Raw genomic sequence first — 21,458 nt, forward strand, 5'->3', positions numbered from 1 at the left:
TTCACGCCGCAGTCTGCTGAGTGGACGCTAGGGGCCGCACTTTCCCCTCCCCGTCTTCTGTCATGAAGCGCTGTAGAACAGTCACGCCGCAGTCTGCTGAGTGGACGCTAGGGGCCGCACTTTCCCCTCCCCGTCTGTCATGAAGCGCTGTAGAACAGTCACGCCGCAGTCTGCTGAGTGGACGCTAGGGGTCGCACTTTCCCCTCCCCGTCTTTCATGAAGCGCTGTAGAACATTCACGCCGCAGTCTGCTGAATGGACGCTAGGGGCCGCACTTTCCCCTCCCCGTCTGTCATGAAGCGCTGTAGAACAGTCACGCCGCAGTCTGCTGAGTGGACGCTAGGGGCCGCACTTTCCCCTCCCCGTCTTTCATGAAGCGCTGTAGAACATTCACGCCGCAGTCTGCTGAATGGACGCCAGGGGCCGCACTTTCCCCTCCCCGTCTTCTTTCATGAAGCGCTGTAGAACATTCACGCCGCAGTCTGCTGAATGGACGCCAGGGGCCGCACTTTCCCCTCCCCGTCTTCTGTCATGAAGCGCTGTAGAACATTCACGCCGCAGTCTGCTGAATGGACGCTAGGGGCCGCACTTTCCCCTCCCCGTCTGTCATGAAGCGCTGTAGAACATTCACGCCGCAGTCTGCTGAGTGGACGCTAGGGGCCGCACTTTCCCCTCCCCGTCTTCTGTCATGAAGCGCTGTAGAACAGTCACGCCGCAGTCTGCTGAGTGGACGCTAGGGGCCGCACTTTCCCCTCCCCGTCTGTCATGAAGCGCTGTAGAACAGTCACGCCGCAGTCTGCTGAGTGGACGCTAGGGGCCGCACTTTCCCCTCCCCGTCTTTCATGAAGCGCTGTAGAACATTCACGCCGCAGTCTGCTGAATGAACGCTAGGGGCCGCACTTTCCCCTCCCCGTCTGTCATGAAGCGCTGTAGAACAGTCACGCCGCAGTCTGCTGAGTGGACGCTAGGGGCCGCACTTTCCCCTCCCCGTCTTTCATGAAGCGCTGTAGAACATTCACGCCGCAGTCTGCTGAATGGACGCCAGGGGCCGCACTTTCCCCTCCCCGTCTTCTGTCATGAAGCGCTGTAGAACATTCACGCCGCAGTCTGCTGAATGGACGCTAGGGGCCGCACTTTCCCCTCCCCGTCTGTCATGAAGCGCTGTAGAACATTCACGCCGCAGTCTGCTGAGTGGACGCTAGGGGCCGCACTTTCCCCTCCCCGTCTTCTGTCATGAAGCGCTGTAGAACAGTCACGCCGCAGTCTGCTGAGTGGACGCTAGGGGCCGCACTTTCCCCTCCCCGTCTTTCATGAAGCGCTGTAGAACATTCACGCCGCAGTCTGCTGAATGGACGCCAGGGGCCGCACTTTCCCCTCCCCGTCTTCTTTCATGAAGCGCTGTAGAACATTCACGCCGCAGTCTGCTGAATGGACGCCAGGGGCCGCACTTTCCCCTCCCCGTCTTCTGTCATGAAGCGCTGTAGAACATTCACGCCGCAGTCTGCTGAATGGACGCTAGGGGCCGCACTTTCCCCTCCCCGTCTGTCATGAAGCGCTGTAGAACATTCACGCCGCAGTCTGCTGAGTGGACGCTAGGGGCCGCACTTTCCCCTCCCCGTCTTCTGTCATGAAGCGCTGTAGAACAGTCACGCCGCAGTCTGCTGAGTGGACGCTAGGGGCCGCACTTTCCCCTCCCCGTCTGTCATGAAGCGCTGTAGAACAGTCACGCCGCAGTCTGCTGAGTGGACGCTAGGGGCCGCACTTTCCCCTCCCCGTCTTTCATGAAGCGCTGTAGAACATTCACGCCGCAGTCTGCTGAATGGACGCTAGGGGCCGCACTTTCCCCTCCCCGTCTGTCATGAAGCGCTGTAGAACAGTCACGCCGCAGTCTGCTGAGTGGACGCTAGGGGCCGCACTTTCCCCTCCCCGTCTTTCATGAAGCGCTGTAGAACATTCACGCCGCAGTCTGCTGAATGGACGCCAGGGGCCGCACTTTCCCCTCCCCGTCTTCTGTCATGAAGCGCTGTAGAACATTCACGCCGCAGTCTGCTGAATGGACGCTAGGGGCCGCACTTTCCCCTCCCCGTCTGTCATGAAGCGCTGTAGAACATTCACGCCGCAGTCTGCTGAGTGGACGCTAGGGGCCGCACTTTCCCCTCCCCGTCTTCTGTCATGAAGCGCTGTAGAACAGTCACGCCGCAGTCTGCTGAGTGGACGCTAGGGGCCACACTTTCGCCTCCCCGTCTGTCCTGAAGCGCTGTAGAACAGTCACGCCGCAGTCTGCTGAGTGGACGCTAGGGGCCGCACTTTCCCCTCCCCGTCTTTCATGAAGCGCTGTAGAACATTCACGCCGCAGTCTGCTGAATGGACGCTAGGGGCCGCATTTTCCCCTCCCCGTCTTCTGTCATGAAGTGCTGTAGAGAACATTCACGCCGCAGTCTGCTGAATGGACGCTAGGGGCCGCACTTTCCCCTCCCCGTCTTCTGTCATGAAGTGCTGTAGAACATTCACGCCGCAGTCTGCTGAATGGACGCTAGGGGCCGCACTTTACCCTCCCCGTCTTCTGTCATGAAGCGCTGTAGAACATTCACGCCGCAGTCTGCTGAATGGATGCTAGGGGCCGCACTTTCCCCTCCCCGTCTGTCATGAAGCGCTGTAGAACATTCACGCCGCAGTCTGCTGAATGGACGCTAGGGGCCGCACTTTCCCCTCCCCGTCTTTCATGAAGCGCTGTAGAACATTCACGCCGCAGTCTGCTGAATGGACGCTAGGGGCCGCACTTTCCCCTCCCCGTCTGTCATGAAGCGCTGTAGAACAGTCACGCCGCAGTCTGCTGAGTGGACGCTAGGGGCCGCACTTTCCCCTCCCCGTCTTTCATGAAGCGCTGTAGAACATTCACGCCGCAGTCTGCTGAATGGACGCCAGGGGCCGCACTTTCCCCTCCCCGTCTTCTTTCATGAAGCGCTGTAGAACATTCACGCCGCAGTCTGCTGAATGGACGCCAGGGGCCGCACTTTCCCCTCCCCGTCTTCTGTCATGAAGCGCTGTAGAACATTCACGCCGCAGTCTGCTGAATGGACGCTAGGGGCCGCACTTTCCCCTCCCCGTCTGTCATGAAGCGCTGTAGAACATTCACGCCGCAGTCTGCTGAGTGGACGCTAGGGGCCGCACTTTCCCCTCCCCGTCTTCTGTCATGAAGCGCTGTAGAACAGTCACGCCGCAGTCTGCTGAGTGGACGCTAGGGGCCGCACTTTCCCCTCCCCGTCTGTCATGAAGCGCTGTAGAACAGTCACGCCGCAGTCTGCTGAGTGGACGCTAGGGGCCGCACTTTCCCCTCCCCGTCTTTCATGAAGCGCTGTAGAACATTCACGCCGCAGTCTGCTGAATGGACGCTAGGGGCCGCACTTTCCCCTCCCCGTCTGTCATGAAGCGCTGTAGAACAGTCACGCCGCAGTCTGCTGAGTGGACGCTAGGGGCCGCACTTTCCCCTCCCCGTCTTTCATGAAGCGCTGTAGAACATTCACGCCGCAGTCTGCTGAATGGACGCCAGGGGCCGCACTTTCCCCTCCCCGTCTTCTGTCATGAAGCGCTGTAGAACATTCACGCCGCAGTCTGCTGAATGGACGCTAGGGGCCGCACTTTCCCCTCCCCGTCTGTCATGAAGCGCTGTAGAACATTCACGCCGCAGTCTGCTGTGTGGACGCTAGGGGCCGCACTTTCCCCTCCCCGTCTTCTGTCATGAAGCGCTGTAGAACAGTCACGCCGCAGTCTGCTGAGTGGACGCTAGGGGCCGCACTTTCCCCTCCCCGTCTGTCATGAAGCGCTGTAGAACAGTCACGCCGCAGTCTGCTGAGTGGACGCTAGGGGCCGCACTTTCCCCTCCCCGTCTTTCATGAAGCGCTGTAGAACATTCACGCCGCAGTCTGCTGAATGGACGCTAGGGGCCGCACTTTCCCCTCCCCGTCTTCTGTCATGAAGTGCTGTAGAGAACATTCACGCCGCAGTCTGCTGAATGGACGCTAGGGGCCGCACTTTCCCCTCCCCGTCTTCTGTCATGAAGTGCTGTAGAACATTCACGCTGCAGTCTGCTGAATGGACGCTAGGGGCCGCACTTTACCCTCCCCGTCTTCTGTCATGAAGCGCTGTAGAACATTCACGCCGCAGTCTGCTGAATGGATGCTAGGGGCCGCACTTTCCCCTCCCCGTCTGTCATGAAGCGCTGTAGAACATTCATGCCGCAGTCTGCTGAATGGACGCTAGGGGCCACACTTTCCCCTCCCTGTCTGTCATGAAGCGCTGTAGAACATTCACGCCGCAGTCTGCTGAATGGACGCTAGGGGCCGCACTTTCCCCTCCCCGTCTTCTGTCATGAAGCGCTGTAGAACATTCACGCCGCAGTCTGCTGAATGGACGCTAGGGGCCGCACTTTCTCCACCACCACATTCATTTGTGTCTTTGGTTATTATTCTATCAGACCGACTGGGTGATGTAACTTTTGATCGGTTGATTGATTGATCGATTGATTGATTGAAAATGTTATTAACAGATTGCAGAATGGGTACAATACAGTACAGCTCAATACACACAATTGTTAAGGGGATGCAGACCAGAGAAAGACTTTCGTCTTGTTTACATCAGGGTCCCCCATTTTCAATTCATCATAACATATATGACATACACGACATACAGATAGACAGTACTGCTACATCTATACATTTATGACATACCAGATTTACAAATACACTACTGTTTGTGATACCAAAAGAGTCTAAAAAAGAGATTATATACATTATGCGTGTGTGTTTGTGTGAGAGAGTGAGACTGAGTAGGTGTGTGTGTGTGTGTGTGAGAGTGTGTGTGTGTGAGATATATATATATACACAGAGAGAGCTAAACCAACACATCACACAGATGACAGCATTATTGTGTCATATTGGCTACACACACACACACACCGTTATGCTATGTGTGTGTGAGAGAGAGTGTGTGTTTGTGTGTGATAGAGAGAGTAAAATCAACAACTACCACACAGATTGTATTTTCTGCGTTCTATCTTCCATAATATCCATAGTATTATGGATTCATAATCCATAATAAATCTCAAACTACAGCCTGTTCTTCTGTGGTGGCACTACACTAAAGATGAGAGAGAAAGAGAACTGCAAGAAGGCAAATTGACCAAGAAAAGCTTAATTAAAAAAAAAGTCTTTATTTTTCTGCATAAGATTCAATTCAGTTCTGTGCTGATGAGGCTACATAGTCTTAACAAACCAGTGCATTACAATGAAGATTTCACAGCAGTGTAGAGGACCGGGTTGATTCTCACAAATTGTTCTCTTGCCTCAATCGTCTCAGAGGACGGTCCGAACCGTGAGATCTGAGGGAACAAGCCCGAAAAACATCTCTTCTGACTGAAGCCAACGAAGAGAGACACTGTGAGATTCCACTCCTGGTCCGTCTCGGCCCGGTATCGGTCGTACGCCCTTTACATCAGGAGTGGCCCAATACGCATTCTGTACATACATACGTTTCACTACATAATATGTGCTTGATTTTCAAAAGTGGAAGGTGAGGAGCTGATACATGGATTTCAAGAATAGTTTCCTCTTTTTGTCTCACCCCTCCCCTCCCCCCAGCTCCATTTTATGCAGATGAGGATAAAGAAAGGAAAGGAACTCTTTTCAGAAGAGTCTCCTCTAATGCCTTGTTTCCACTAGCCAAGGGTTTAGCCAGGGTTGAGCCGTGCCGTGGCCTGTCTGGCACACAGTGAGCGTCTCCGATTGTCTTTAGAACCTGGTGAAACCTGGCTGTACCCCGGCTGAGCCGGACACCTTTCACGACCTGGCCAGACCTGAGCCAAAGCCGGCTGTGGCTGTTGTATCGTCACGGTTTAGCTCGTGTACCACCGTTGTTGGTGAAAGGTTGCCTAGCAACCAGAGAATTTACATAGAAACCCAATGGAGACACAAACCCAACCATACCATACCAAACCTAGCACCAGCCAGCCAGGCTGAACATAGCTAATGGAGACAAGGCATGATACAATCTTGGAGGTTTAACACGTGAAGGATGTGCAAAGATTAGAGACAAATACCAGGCAGATCATTTCAGAAAAAAACATTTAAAAAGAAAAGATGGACAGTTTTTTTCTCTCCATGTAGCTACACCACGTAGAGGCTGATTTTGTCGTTGATGTTTTGACGTTACTGTACATCAGAACTAGCCTATGTAGTTTATCTGCATTACAACTTACCTACCAGTGAATGAAGGTTATGGCCTAGTCTGCAAGTGAATGGCCGTACATAAGCCTTTGTTGAAATATAGTGACCCTATTATTTACATCACCTTAATGATTAACTCTCATCCCACTGTTTTCAAATGCTTTGGTATTTCATGAGATATACATTATAATATCTGTGTTCTTTAATATTACATTAGGCCTGAGCAGTTACTCTCACCACCGAAAGTGAAATAATTGTTTTGAGTAAGTGACCTCAAAGAATAAATGTCTGATTAGAAAATAGTGGATACAAATACTCATCCTCATGTATTTTTCCAACACACATTCATCGTATATTTTCAATTCTGATAAAAACAATATTTACAGATTTACATCGCTTTTACTGAGATAGGCCTAATCATTTTCTTAATACGCTGAGCTATTGAGATCAGGTTATCGTTCATGAATAACTATCACCTGAGCAATTATATCATTTTCTCTCTCCAATAATAACGCTCTCCATTGATGACCAAAAAAGACGGTGTGGATTGCATGCTAAACTTTCAGATTTGTCTTAAATTATACATGTTTTCTTTTGTTGCAAACATTGCTATGTACAATTTTATACTTTACACTTTTCGTACATTTTACAGTACAATCAAAGGCATACAGTTTAAAGGTGCAGTCCGTAAGCTTTCAACATCCCCCATTGTGATGGCTATAACAGGATGAGCAGGACCGGGATCCCGCTGCTCCAGTTGTCGCTCACCAACCGCGATGAAAAATAAATACAATAAGAGACGCAAACACACAGACTACACCCTTATGTTAAAAAAATAAAACCTGTGAGAACATCAGTGTCTTAAGCCAACATTACAGCGAGTCGTGGAATGGGTTATAATGCAGGTAAGGCTATAGCACCTATCAAGAAAGAATACCAAACAAAAAGGAAAATGCAATACCTCATATTGTGGTGAAAATGTACAGTGTTTCAAAACAACTCAAGCATAATCTTTTGACACAGGATTGTAACCTACTCATCAGGCAGACTGCTCAAACTCACGTAGACCTCGCGTGCATACGGTACGCCTCACAGACACATTATAAGACATTCAGACATTGTCTCTGTAATATCACAGAAAGTCTGTGAGAGGAGGTGGTGGTTTGGGCGACTTTGGGGTCGTGACCCTGGAAAAACCTGAGTAATTTCTTTCCCGTTTCGTTTAAAGTCGCAGTGCAGCTGTGGCAAAGTCGTAAAGCGGCGGTAAACGTTTTGGTATATAGGGTGTAGCCGCGTGCCACTTTGCCAGCAGACGTCGTCGGGTCAAATTGGTGAGCTTTGGTGAAGCCGTATAGCGAACAGTGATGAGTAGGGAAGTGACTGTCAATCTCCTCCTCCTCCTCGTCTTCCTCCTCGTCCTCTTGCTCGCCGTCTCCGAGTGGTTGTCCCACGTTACATCGACCAATGGCGTTGAAGACAGAGAGAATGGTGATTGCAGTCGTTGCTGTGTCATAGTGCAGAGGAGGCGGGTCCTGAGGCGTTTTCCTCTGCCTTGTCCGACTGGGTCTGTCTGTCTGTCTGTCTGTCTGTCTGTCTGTCTGTATGTCTGTCTGTCTGTCTGTCTGTCTGTCTGTCTGTCTGTCTGTCTGTCTGTCTGTCTGTCTGTCTGTCTGTCTGTCTGTCTGTCTGTCTGTCTGTCTGTCTGTCTGTCTGTCTCTCTCTCTGTCTGTCTGTCTGTCTGTCTGTCTGTCTGTCTGTCTGTCTGTCTGTCTGTCTGTCAGTTTGTCTGTGGTGAACGGGTGGTTCTTGTAGCGACGGGCCACAAAGCGACCAAGTGCTGGTTGCCTGGAGACCTCAGTCCATCATTTCCTCCTTCCTGTCCTCCATGCTTTTTCTCTTGAAGAAGCCCGCCTGAACCAGCAAGGAGAGAAAAAAAACAGTTATAATACAACCAAATTCCACAACCTATCTCAAACCCCACCCTCTTTTCTTGATCCTGATCTTGATTCTGTTGCTTCCCTCGGACAAGATTTGTGGGAAGCGACAGTTGTGATTGGAGGATCAAGAAAAGAGAGCGGGTTTGAGATAGGACTTGAACATTAATACACAGAGTCAATTGACCTAACTACAGGGTTCCTGCAGGTTTAAACAAGTTAAGACCCTTTAAGACCTTTTTAAGACCACTTTGAATATAATTTTTTTGTATCTACTTTTTTCTCCCCATTTTTCTATTTTTCTCCCGTCCCCAATTTCATATTGTCCAATTCTCCCCTCCCCTGTCTCGAACGTTGTTAGGCCATGCCTCCCACAAGCCGGCTGCAATGTGGACGAAGCCTTGCATCACGTGTCCCCTCCGGTACTCGAGGAGGCAGCCGTCGCATCTGTTCACCTGCACAGCGCGATCTCTCAGCGGCGAGGGTCTTTGTGGGAGGCTCACGCCGCCCTTGTCGCTTCCTGATTCTACTGCGCAAGTGCGCAGGCGCACCAACCGACCTGTAGGAGTCGCTGTCCACAACGTCCGATCCCCACCCACCAGCTTCCCACCCCTAACACTGCCAATTGTATCAGTATGAACGACCAGCCAAGCTGGTAGCAACGCAGAGAGCTGGGCTCGAACCCAGCATCTTCTGCGTCGGTGGCGAGCGTCTTGCCCACTGCGCCACCTAGCCACCCCACTTTGAATAGAATTGAACCCTTTTAAACCTACCATTATAGAATTTCGCCTGGATCTTTTTTGTATTTTGGGCTGTAAAATTGTCAAAGAATGTCCTAGGAGTAAGTGCTTTTGACCCTTTTTCCTTTATTACTTCATCTTTCAATATCTGGCAGTTATTTAACATTATGTATGAAATGTATGAAATAATAACGGCCATAAGAAACAAAGTACGAAGGAAAATTATTATGAAAGAAGTAATTCCATACGAATTGTTAGGGGGCTATTTCCATACTGCTTACTTTGTAGCCCGGACATTTCCCCACAAACACAGTTGAACGAGGTACAGACATAGTACATTGCAACATAGAAGTAACTTCCGAATCCAATACATTTTTAAGACCTATCAAAATCATATTCAAGACTTTAAGACTTTTTAAGGCCTAAAATTCTGATGATTAAACTTAAGACTTTTTAAGACCACGTGGGGAACCTTGTAACTAAGACACCTGTATGTTCTTCTATTGACTTTGTTCCAGACAATCCCAGGAAAGACCACATCATTAAAGGAGCATTTGGAAGATTTTTTACCTGAATCCTATCGTTCTGTTGAGAGCAGGACATAAAATACTACATGGACATAAAATGTAGGTCTATGTGTTCTGTGTCTTGAGGGCTCAGCCACGTCGGCAGAGAGCAGACCTCTAGTGAACTGCGGAGGCTATTTCCTCCAATATTTCTACAACTTTACTCGAGTCTGACCTATTACAGTTTAAAATGAGTCGAGGAAGATAGTGTCTGGTTTACTAGAGGTCTGCTCTCTGCCCGGTGACATCATCTGGGTATCAAACAGGATGGAAGACTGTCAAGTTTTAAACTGTGGATACCAAACAGAGAAGGTAAAGACGATTTTGAACGGTTGAACAGTAATCCAGAACTATTTTATTGCACTGTAAAAAAAATATATATATTTTATATGTCTGCACTATTGCACTATTTTACTATCTATTTTTTCTTTTTATTATTGTCTATTTAAAACTGAATCAAACCAAAAACAAGATGGCATGTTGGGATGTTAGATCCTAATGTGAAAAACTGTGATTTTATATGTCTGCACTTTATGTGCTCATTTTATGCCTGTCTTTTTTCTGTTGGGAAGCACTTTGAGCTGCAGTTTCTGTATGAAAGGTGCTATACAAATAAAGTGTATTATTATTATTATTATTATTATTATTATTATTATTATTATTATTATTATTATTATTATTATTATTATTATTATTATTATTATTATTATTATTATTATTATTATTATTATTATTATCTGGCTGAGTTTCTTCTGGCCAAGCTCTCGGGACACAGATCGACAGGGTTCAGGTTAAGAATTTGGCGAAACGGTGCAGCTGGTTAATGTAGAGATCTACCCGGTAGCGGTAGCGGTACCCCCTGCTTGGTTGTTCCCCGTCCCTACGAACACAATTGGGAATCCGGTGGGGTATGAGTCCTGGTCGTTAGATTAGCAACTCCTACTGGTCGGTCGGGGGGCGCCTGTTCAGCAGGGAGGGGGATCTGGGTCAGATAAGAGTGAACCTCTGCGCGTGTTATACACTCTCCCAGTGAAACTCCTCGCTGTCGGGTGAAAAGAAGTGGCCGGTAACTCCACATGTATCAGAGGAGGACACCCTCCCCAGATCGACAGTAGGGATACGCAACGACCAGGAAGGGAATTGGCATAATAACACAATTGGGGATATCATGGGTACAAAGTATAAAAAAGCCAAAAAGAAATTGTCGAAATGCCCCTTTAAAGATTTGTTTTTGTTTTTTAAGGATCCGTACCTGCAGCCTGATAGGGTGGTAAACATGTGGGGTCACAGTTTATTACACAGTACTGTATATTTGTATGTCTTGTATGTCATAAATGTCTTGATGAATTGAAAATGGAGGACGCTGATGTAAACAAGACGAAAGTCTTTTTCTGGTCTGCATCCTCTTAGCAGTCATTTGTATTAAGCCGTACTGTATTGTGCCCATTCTGCAATCTGTTAATAAAGTTTTCAATCAATCAATCAATCAGTCAAGAGGCCGACCATACCTTCCAGAGGACGAAGATGACCAGCGCTAGGATGAGCAGGCCAAGCAGAACACTGACGATGATTATCCACAGGGGGATTCCTCCTAGCGACTCTTTTGAGACCTGGATCTTCACCTGATGAAAACACAAACACAAACACAAACACAAACACACACACACACACACACACACACACACACACACACACACACACACACACACACACACACACACACACACACACACACACACACACACACACACATACACACACACACAGAAAATCAAGAAACATATGAACCCTTTCACTACCACACTACCAAAGGGTTAACCCTTTCACTGCGACAATACAGAAGGTTAACCCTTTCACTGACACACACAACAAAGGTAGTGTGGTAGTGGAAGGGTTAAACACTGCCGTAGCCTATATTCAGTGACTACTTTAAGGTTAAAGTAAAAGAAGACTCACGCTTCTCGAGTTGCTGGTGTCGCTGAGCACAAACAGGTCAGTGTTCTGGGCTTCCAGTGTGCCGTTGACTAGCATGTGCAAATTGCTAAACTCTGCCTGCTCACACCGGGAGAGGGAAAGGGGGGGGGGGGGGGGGTCAAACAGTGAATCAATTCATTAGATCAGCGGTTCTCAAACTACGGGTCGCGACCCAAAGTGGGGTCGTGGCTAGGTGACAAAAACTCTCTCTCTCTCTCTATATATATATATCTCTCTCTATATATGTATATTATTCTTTTTTATTTTCTATTTTGGCTAAATATGCCTCGTTTTATAAATGTGTATTGATAACATAGTGCTGTAATTACATTTTCTAATAAACATGCATGATCAAGTTCAACAATGTGTGCACTGCTTTTAGTTTGATATTCCTTAATTCCACGTTGCAATTACGCAATACATTAAGTGTGGGGTCGCCAAAAGAATTCCTAAATAAAATGGGGTTGTGGTATAAAAAAGTTTGAGAACCCCTGCATTAGATTAGTCAAGCAATCTACCAGTCTGTCAGTTAGCCACCTGTCTGTCTGTCTGTCTGTCTGTCTGTCTGTCTGTCTGTCTGTCTGTCTGTCTGTCTGTCTGTCTGTCTGTCTGTCTGTCTGTCTGTCTGTCTGTCTGTCTGTCTGTCTGTCTGTCTGTCTGTCTGTCTGTCTGTCTGTCTGTCAGTCTGTCAGTCAATCAATCTATCCACTGTGTCAAGGCATCTATTTTGTTTCCATTATGTCTCAACCTAGCAATATCATTGGCAGAGAGGTGTTCCATGAGTGCTGAATATTCAGTATAACTGCACTGGAACTTCTACCTGTCTAGTATGTTACATTGCTTGGTTTTTGTTTTGTTTTACTCTCGCTTAGCAACATATAACACCTTCAAGAACTTTATTTGTTGGCAGAGCTGAATGAAAAATAACAATAAATTATGAAGTGAAAAAAAAAGTCGTCAAGTGACTCGACAAAAGCGATATATTAAAATAGTTGTATGAAAGCGACATCACACTCAAGTTCGTACTATACAGTAAAAAAGCAGCCTACTCCCTCTTGTGTGATATACTACTAAGAAAGAAGTGTACACGGGCCCCCTCCCCCTCACCTTGATGAAAGTGGCTTTCCACACTCTGAAGGTGACGTTGACCTGGGGGGGCGTAGCGGTGGGGGACGACTCGGGGATGGAGCACTCGAAGGAGGCACAGGGGAAGACCCCACAGGACTGCACATGAAGGCAAACACACAACGAGAAACCGGATGTCACACATAGGCGAGCAGTTGTTGCTAGCAAACAAACAAACAAACAAACAAACAAACAAACAAACAAACAAACAAACAAACAAACAAACAAACACCCCCAGTGTATATAGACTGGTTTAACCATAGATTCATCCCTTCCCACAGAAACACCACAAACCACCTCGGTCAGTCCTTTGTCCCAGTAGCCATCACCAGGCCCGACAACCGTGGGCGAGGACTGACCTGGCCTCCTGCTGGAGACCTGGAGAACTGTTAGGACTGATTGACTCTGAACTACTGAACCCTTCACGGACTCTGGTGCACTTTGCACAAGGACTCACACATCACCCATTCATTTATTAGAACCGTATATCTTAGTAGTAGCTATATATATTTGTACATGGGGTTGACTTAGGATAGAATCTGTATATTACCCCAGGGTGAGCTTTACATATGCAATATTATCAAAAGAGTATACATATGTCTCACCTGTCAAGCAGATCAGATCGTTATCGTTATCGATATCTTATATTTCAACTTGACAACAAAGACAAACATAAAACCACGTTCTAGAACGGACTACATTTGATTTCCTGTCCGTTGTTGATATTAGCAAACACTGGAAATTTAAAAGTCTTAGCCGTTTTCCCAGCACCACACCGAACATTCCACTGAAAGTGTGTCCATATCGCTCTCACCAGTAGGTAGACGCTTAGGCTTTCAGCCTTTGGAGTGGGTTTATAATGTTTCGTAGAGCTGATCTGCTTGGGGTTTTTCAGAGCATCTGCATCACACTTGACCTGCAAAAGGGAGAAAGAGAGACGTGAGGATTTTGAAGTTATTTGAAAGTGTCTGTGTGTGTGTGAGTGTATGTGTGTGTGTCTGACTGTGTTCAGTATGTGCATGCATACATGGGAGCTGGCAGTGACGTGTGTGAGGTACAGCAGGGGGTTCTCCATAGGAGACATGTCAGGATAGGTCACTCTGAGCTTCAGAGGAGGGATCACTATATCCTCCACCGACTTCCTCTCCACCTGCCAGACAGAGAGAGAGAGAGAGAGAGAGAGAGGGAGAGAGAGAGAGAGAGAGAGAGAGAGAGAGAGAGAGAGTTAGCGAGTATGATAGTTACTATTAAACATTCAAATTGATTAGATCATTGTCTCACAGTTCTCCACCACCATGGTCAGAACTGGTCGGCAACACCGGGGCCCCGCAGGGGACAGTCCTCTCCCCCTTCCTCTTCACTGTCTACACCAGAGTCCTGCCACCTTCAGAAGCTTTCTGATGACTCTGCGATAGAGGGATGTATAAAGGACGGTGATGAGGAGGAATACCAGGCACTGGTGGCGGACTTCGTCACATGGTGCGAAAAGAACCACCTCCAGCTAAAATGTGACGAAGACCAGGAAACTGGCTGTGGATCTGGGGAGGAGGAGGAGTGCACCTGTGACCCCCGTTTCCATCAGGGGGGGTTGACGTGGACATGGTTGAGGATTACAAATACCTCGGAGTACACATCGCCAATAAACTGAATGGGTCAAAACACGCTGAGGCACTCTACAAGAACGGCCAGAGCCGACTCTACTTCCTCAGAATCCACTTTTTCTCCTCCTATTTTTCTTGTATTTTCCTCCCATCCGAATTTTAGTCGTTATGCCAATTCCCCCCTCCCCTTCCTGGTCGTTGTGCACATTTCCCCCCCTACTTGCCGGTCTAGGGAGCCCTGAAGTCTATCACATGCTTCCTCCGATACATAGGAGACAGCCAGCAGTCTCTTTTCACCTGGCAGCGAGGACTCTCATTGGTGAAGTGTAACGCGTGGGAGGGCACACTACCTCACCCAGATCCCTTCCTCGCTGTGCAGGCACCCTGACCGACCTGTAGGAGTCGCTGTTTACAACGACCAGATTACCACCCACCGGCTTCCCTCCCGCTGACACTCCCTCCCTCCCTCCCTCCCTCCCTCCCTCCCTCCCTCCCTCCCTCCCTCCCTCCCTCCCCGGGGGAACTGGATGGATGGGGCTGGTCACGTGGGTTCTGCTGCTTTTTCTTCTTCTCTCCTGCTCCCAAGATGTCAAGCCAGTTGTAGAAGCAGAAACCGCCTATTGTTTAAAGGGGAACTATCTTATAAATGGCCTTTTTGAGTGTTTAGCATTGTTTCCTAGCTATGTGAACTTATATTAATATGATCTATGTCTCAAAATTCTCATATTGGCGCATTCTTCCAATTCTCCTCTCACAATATTTGAGCCCAGGCTCAAAACGGCTCGAGATCTTGAGGTAGAAAAATGCTGTTTTTGAGGACTTGATTAAAAATACAAAACAATGAATAAAAAAAATATATATATTACAGAGGTGTTCCATAGACTCACAGGAATTGTGTAAAAGTGCCCAAATAGTGAAAGAAATAGTAAAATAGTTCCCCTTTAAATTAGAATTTATATTGTTTAGACTAGAGGTTGTATTTATGTTTGAACACTAGGGGGCACACCACCTCCATTATAGCACCTCCATTATAAAGGTCCTTGCTAATCAGTGTAATTTATGCACCTGCTGGAGTAACGCTTTCAAACCTGTTAACATTGTTGGAACTGCTTACCTAAACAAACAATTGACAACTGTTCTGTTAATCATTCATTCATTACTATTCTTTTGGACAATAAACCCTGCAAACTACAACAGTCGCAGCTTGGACATTCAACCTTCTTCAACATCCACAACTTTGTTACTGAGTTAGGAAATATCTAAGTGGGTGCATCGTGACGCTTGTCAATTCAATTGGGGAGTGACAAGTGGCCACTACACCAGTGCTCTGGGGGCCTTGTCATGACACTCCTGCTGGCAAAGTGCAGTCTGCAGCGATAATCTTTACCCTGATGACTACTGCCAGTCCAAGAGAAGAATAGGGAGGGTGTAGTGGTTACGTCATTTGGTGGACACATTTCTATATTGTCTCGTTTAAAACAAATAAAGCATGAACATTGGCATAGTGTACCTTTCTGTGTGTATTTACATTTACATTTACATTTAGTCATTTAGCTGACGCTTTTATCCAAAGCGACTTACAAGTTCTGTACGACAAGTCATCAGGAAGGGTACAACTCTATCAGCTGAGTAACAATGTTCATCAAAGTGTTGCGTGTTAAAGTGTAGGTTAGTTTATTAGGACAAGTGCATGACAGTAAGGTTAGTTAGGGTTAGAGTTCTCTTTTTTATTTTTATTTTTATATTTTTTATATTATTATTTCAGATAATGGTTGAAGAAGTACGTCTTTAGTCGACGACGGAAGATTGGGCGGGTTTCGGCTGTCCTAACTGGGGTGGGTAGTTCATTCATCCACAATCTATAGCTCAACATGAAACAATTCGCAATTAATCGTAAACTAATTACGTATAATTTTATTTCAACCAAAAATGCTTAAACAATAATGTTAGTGATAGAAGGGAACTCATTTTGTGCCAAAATGGAAAGCTTGCAAATGTTCATGAGGCAGAATTATTACAATAGCCAATAATTTTATCATTTCCCCAATGATAAATCCCTATACGGGTGGAGCGCGCAGGAAACTAAAGTGACGTCAGAGACTACACCTCCCTATACCAAAGCACCTTTTCCTGAAGGAAAAATGCTGTTCCAAGAGAAACCTGCTGCAGACAACGTGGAGGTCATGTTATTAGCTACAGTTATTGTGTCGACCTGGCATCAGTACACACGGAAGAATCATGACTGATTATAAAATATCTATATATAGATTTATTTCCTCTTCACAACTTCTAATGTAAACATCAGGAAAGACACCCCCCCGTCCGTCAATAGTGGAATGGATAAACAAAGAGGGGCAGAAGTGTAAACACAAATGTCTATCTCTGAGCCTGTCAGTGGCTAAATAAAGCTCTTTTAGTGGACATACTTTGATGTGTATGTTTACCTTGTGTGATTACATTGCAGCCCCGTTTTGTGGCTGTTGGCTGAAGCGATCTCCCTCAATACTGGACCACTTACAAATTTTTCCCCCCCTATTATTCATTTAGACCCACATGACGGAGAAATAGGGTCCAGGTTTAAAAGTACAAGGAATTTAACACACATTGTACACAGGGACAGTGGGACATATCTGTCTATTATGTATAAACCATATGCACTGTATATTAATGCTTTTAGCAGCATGGCATATATAATACATTAACAGCTGTGGAGGGGAGTATAGTGAGTCCAGTGGTGCAATAGTCCAAACGTGGCCCTATCTCAAACCCCTCCCCTTTTTCTTGATCCTCCAATCACAACCGTTGCTTCCCTCAGTAGCAACGGTTGTGAATGGAGGACCAAGAAGAGAGGGGGCGGGGTTTGAAGAGAGGGGGCAGGGTTTGAGATGGGGCCATTCATTTGAGTAGGCTATTACTACTGCAGAGCAAAACTGACACAGAGCAAATTTTGTCCACACAACCTACCGTGTAACTGATAGTGATCTCCTTTCCAATCATACTGGTATCATTGATGACACTGGGGTACTGCTCTCCCTCCTTCACAACAATATGTTCGTCCTTAGGCTTCCTATAGAGAACGGATGGATAGACAGATTCCTGTAAGGGGCCAGTTGTTCCAAGTTTTAGATGGATATATAAATATAGGTAGAGAGACAGGATCAAAATCAGGATCTTGGGGGAAATTCAGACATCATAGCAGCATGGGGGAGGGGGGGGTACAGGTATGGGCAGGGTAATAGTAGAAGACATAAATACAAGTAATACAATTATAGTACAGTAGGAAAGTAAAAAATAAGCAGCGTAAACAATATAATTGACTCTGGAATATACGCATTTTGAGCAAGTAGGCAGTGTAATCAAAGGTGCAGATGAGGGTCTGTATGCCCTATCAGTTATATTATATGTTACAAGAAATATGGTCGACAATAACACAAGAAAACAGGTACCTCAAAAACAGGTATCTTAAAGTTTGGGTAAAGCAAATTCAGAAAATTGGTTCTAAAAACGTTATAGCTACTATGAACTATGTAGCACTGAATAGTGGCGTTAGACTGTTTTTTACCATTTTTGTGTTTAGGATTTTTGGCGGGCGTGAAATTATGGCTTGATGACATACTGGAGCCACACTTAGCATAACCCCTCCCCTAACACTATATAAAAACTAGAGTGCATTAGTATGTTACTCACAGAATGGATAGTAGCTCAAGGGTCTAGCATAGCAAAGCTCATGCTAACCGTTTCATGTATGTGAATGGAAAATGCTAAAACAATTAGCACCATACTGTGGGAGATATAGTTAAATAAACACACAGATTTGGGTGGTGTACCCTAGTTAGCTAGTTAGTCGAATAGTCAAGCTTTCTAACCAAGTAGGGTCCATTTGATAGATTTGGCAGTTTATAGATAAACATTTTAGTCATTGAATGGAAAAATTAAATGTCTCTTTAGGGAGCCATCAATCAAGTGTGATCTGACCGCGCCACGACAATCCTGAGACATGGTCTGAGCAGCCAGATGAGCTGTTTTTGAGCTAGGTTTTGTAATGGGAAAATATTATCATGTCATATAGATCTGTGTTAAAAATACATATTCTATGTCTTACAGCCTTGACTAGTTAATATGATCAACTAGTATACAGCTCAGACACTAGGACGAGTCTTAACAGTGTCTCTTAACAACGTTATGAGATATGATTGACATTTGTAGTTATTAACATTTGTAATCATTCGAATTTGGCTGGGTGGTTAATAATTTGTCTATAGTGTGACTAACTCAAAACTCATTTACTTTCACTGTATCCCGACTTTAAGGAATGGTGTAATACTTGTGAAATCCTTTACCACCAAGAGAAGCAATGTTTTTGTTTAAGACATTTTAATGAGCACGTCAGATACAGCATGAGCCATTGGTTGAGCACAGCGATTACAGCGAAGTTAGTTCGTTCTGTAGTTCTGTAGTGTGATGGATGTTTCCCTGCGGTTACTTACACTGAGAATATGAGGCCTGCCTCGTACTTGACTGGAATGGAAATTCTCACCACGTTGTCTGCCAGGGCAGAGGGCAACTCCTCGCTGTCACTGTGGGCAAGGCAAGATGAAACCAATCAGCAAGGAGAATATGCTGTAGCATAGCTACAGTGAAAGACTCTTCTTTGTGGACTGTCGATGATCATAATTCAAACAGACATATGTATATAACTGATATATACAGAATTGACCATATAATTATATAATCTTGAGCTATATTTGATTAGGGGTAAGCTACTCTTATTATAACACACTTAATAGTTGTGGGTGATTGGATGTGTGGGATGTGTGACCTAGAGGGAAAAGGAGGCTTATGGAGGGAAGGGTAATAAAAGAGTTGTATTTCTGAGATAACAGCTGTGGACAGAGACTAGAGCGGTACTAAAGAACCACTCTTTACACTATGAGAAAGGAACTTCAATCAATGACAATCCTCATTTGTATTGTGAATTATCTAGGTCTCACCTGGACCATCTCTCTATGAAGGCAATGAATCTCACATGCATATAAGATGAACATGTTGAATACTGGGGTGGTCACAGAATAAATGTTCTTAACCCTTTCACTAGCACACTACAGAAGGTGAACCCTTTCGCTACCACACTACAGATGGTTAACCGTCTGTAGTGTGGTAGTGAAAGGGTTAACCTTCTGTATTGTGGTTGTGAAAGGGTTAACCCTTTGTCGTGTGGCAGTGAAAGGGTTAACCTTCTGTATTGTCGCAGTGAAAGGGTTAACCCTTTGGTAGTGTGGTAGTTAAAGGGTTAAACCTCTGGCGGTCAGACAGGCCACACTGTGGGATCAATTAATTCAGTCTCTCCAATACAATAATTCTATTGTCATCATATTTACCACTACTTGTTAACAATCATTGCCTTGTTGACGTTATGTCATAACGTCATAGCATTATTATTGTAGAATTGTCATAAAATATGAAGTGATTCTAATTGAATTATGATAGTTTACCAGAAGTAGTTTGTGTAATCTATGTTATACGCAACAGTAATGTATACCATGTACAGCTAAAGTGAGGGACTGTAGATTATATCATAATCAAAACAGACACATCACGGTGTGTGTCGTCGTGGATCACAAAGCATCCAACACGGTCCTGTAAGTACATTTCAGTACATTTCAGTTTGAAGAAGGTTCCGGAGCCTGTTGTCCTACCTCGTAACAGTGACATTGATCTGAATCTCCTCCTGAATATGTCCTGGGTTCACCTCAAATATCAAGGTGAATTTGTCCCCCTTGAAATTCAGAAACCATAAATGTTAGCATTTTTGTAGGAAATAAAAATCACAAATTAAATGACGTCTTGTGCTATAGTTAAATGTGATGTGTGCTAGTTAAATATTATGTGCTGCTGGTTAAATGTTATGTGTTCTAGTCAAATGTTATGTGTGCTAGTTAAATGTGATGTGTGCTAGTTAAATGTTATGTGTGCTAGTTAAATGTTATGTGTGCTAGTTAAATGTTATGTGTGCTGGTTAAATGTTATGTGTGCTGGTTAAATGTTATGTGTGCTAGTTAAATGTTATGTGTGCTGGTTAAATGTTATGTGTGCTGGTTAAATGTTATGTGTGCTGGTTAAATGTTATGTGTGCTGGTTAAATGTTATGTGTGCTGGTTAAATGTTCTGTATCGTTAGGGGCTCAGCTTGGCTTCGCCTTCTGCACTATCTCGCGTACGTGCACGCGTACTGAATAAACCACAAATGTACCTCTAATACCAGTATTAGTCTGACCACACCCCTCATCAGCTTACCTTCATAAGCAGGTGTGTGGTCACCTGCTCTCCTCCTTCTCGCTTTCACCACAAGGAAGTGCCTCGGTAGTACCCCACTTGACGTGTCGTTGATAAGTTGAAAAGAGTTGTGACTAGGTTTACATTGTGCCTAACCTTTTTCTTCTCTCACTTGTTTATATAAGAAAAAGGTTTGGGTCATAATGTATTCCGCGGAGAGTAGACCCGCTAGACCTACTCTTCACCACCGATTCTCCATTCCCGCCTCCGTCGTGCGTTCCGGTGCTGGGCTGTTGCCACTCTCGTGGTTGCCGACCCAGCCCGGGAGACTGCCGGTGGATAGTTTTCCTCACCGACGAGCCGAGGGTTCGGAGCCGTCGCTCCGGCGATGGCCTGATCTCGACTCTGGTTCCTCTGTTTCTGGGGAATCGCCCGTTGATGAACGGGGGATTGTCTTAGAGCCAGGGGATTTGCGACGAAAACTTTTTGCGTCTGCTCGCTCACGTCGTCACATGGTGACGCGAACGGCCTGGGTTTGGGGAGTTGCTGGAGACCAGCGAGGCCGCGTCCGACTCTGGATTTCTGATGGAAACTGAAGACTTCATGGAGGAGGCGGACGGGTTCTTGTATGATGGTCCCGTGGAGGAGAGTATCCCTCCTCCGGAGACCCCGGAATGGGGGGAAATGGCTCCACGGGGCGCCTTGTTCGAGGATGTCGGGGAACCACCTTGGCCTCATCAACAGGATGCCCTACTGTCGGCCGCATCGGATTGTGGCTCCTTGACCAGTCGCAGCCTGCTGTATGCGAGGGATGCGGGGTCGGTGGAGGAGGGTCCGCAGGGGGAACTGCGGGCCTTGTTTCCCGAGCTCATGGCGGTAGCCGCCGCTGCAAACGGTGTGCCGCTGCCGCAGCCATTGCCTGCTCCTGTCCCTGATGACCTCATAGGCCATCCCTGGCAGCGTCCCCCGGTGAGAGGGGTGGACGTTGTCTACCCATTTTTCCCATCGATGGGGGCCTATGTTCGT

The 21,458-nt window shown here is 46.4% G+C and overlaps 1 protein-coding gene across 1 annotated transcript in view; it reads right to left on the reverse strand.

The window, feature by feature from the left end:
- Positions 1-5,187: 5,187 nt before the first annotated feature.
- Positions 5,188-21,458, reverse strand: part of itga1 (integrin, alpha 1) — a gene marked incomplete at its 5' end in the record, with an annotated part of 54,376 nt that continues 38,105 nt past the window's right edge. Inside the window, 9 exons of the mRNA XM_084325007.1 lie at positions 5,188-8,131; positions 10,969-11,082; positions 11,417-11,512; positions 12,542-12,658; positions 13,374-13,475; positions 13,587-13,709; positions 17,125-17,227; positions 18,648-18,737; positions 19,857-19,936. Of these exons, the coding sequence (XP_084181133.1) occupies positions 8,075-8,131; positions 10,969-11,082; positions 11,417-11,512; positions 12,542-12,658; positions 13,374-13,475; positions 13,587-13,709; positions 17,125-17,227; positions 18,648-18,737; positions 19,857-19,936 (882 nt within the window). The 3' untranslated portion in view covers positions 5,188-8,074. The remainder of the gene's footprint in view (positions 8,132-10,968; positions 11,083-11,416; positions 11,513-12,541; positions 12,659-13,373; positions 13,476-13,586; positions 13,710-17,124; positions 17,228-18,647; positions 18,738-19,856; positions 19,937-21,458) is intronic.

The sequence above is a fragment of the Notolepis coatsorum genome (genome assembly GCF_963971535.1).
Source record: "Notolepis coatsorum genome assembly, chromosome: 11".
Lineage (NCBI taxonomy): Eukaryota > Metazoa > Chordata > Actinopteri > Aulopiformes > Paralepididae > Notolepis > Notolepis coatsorum.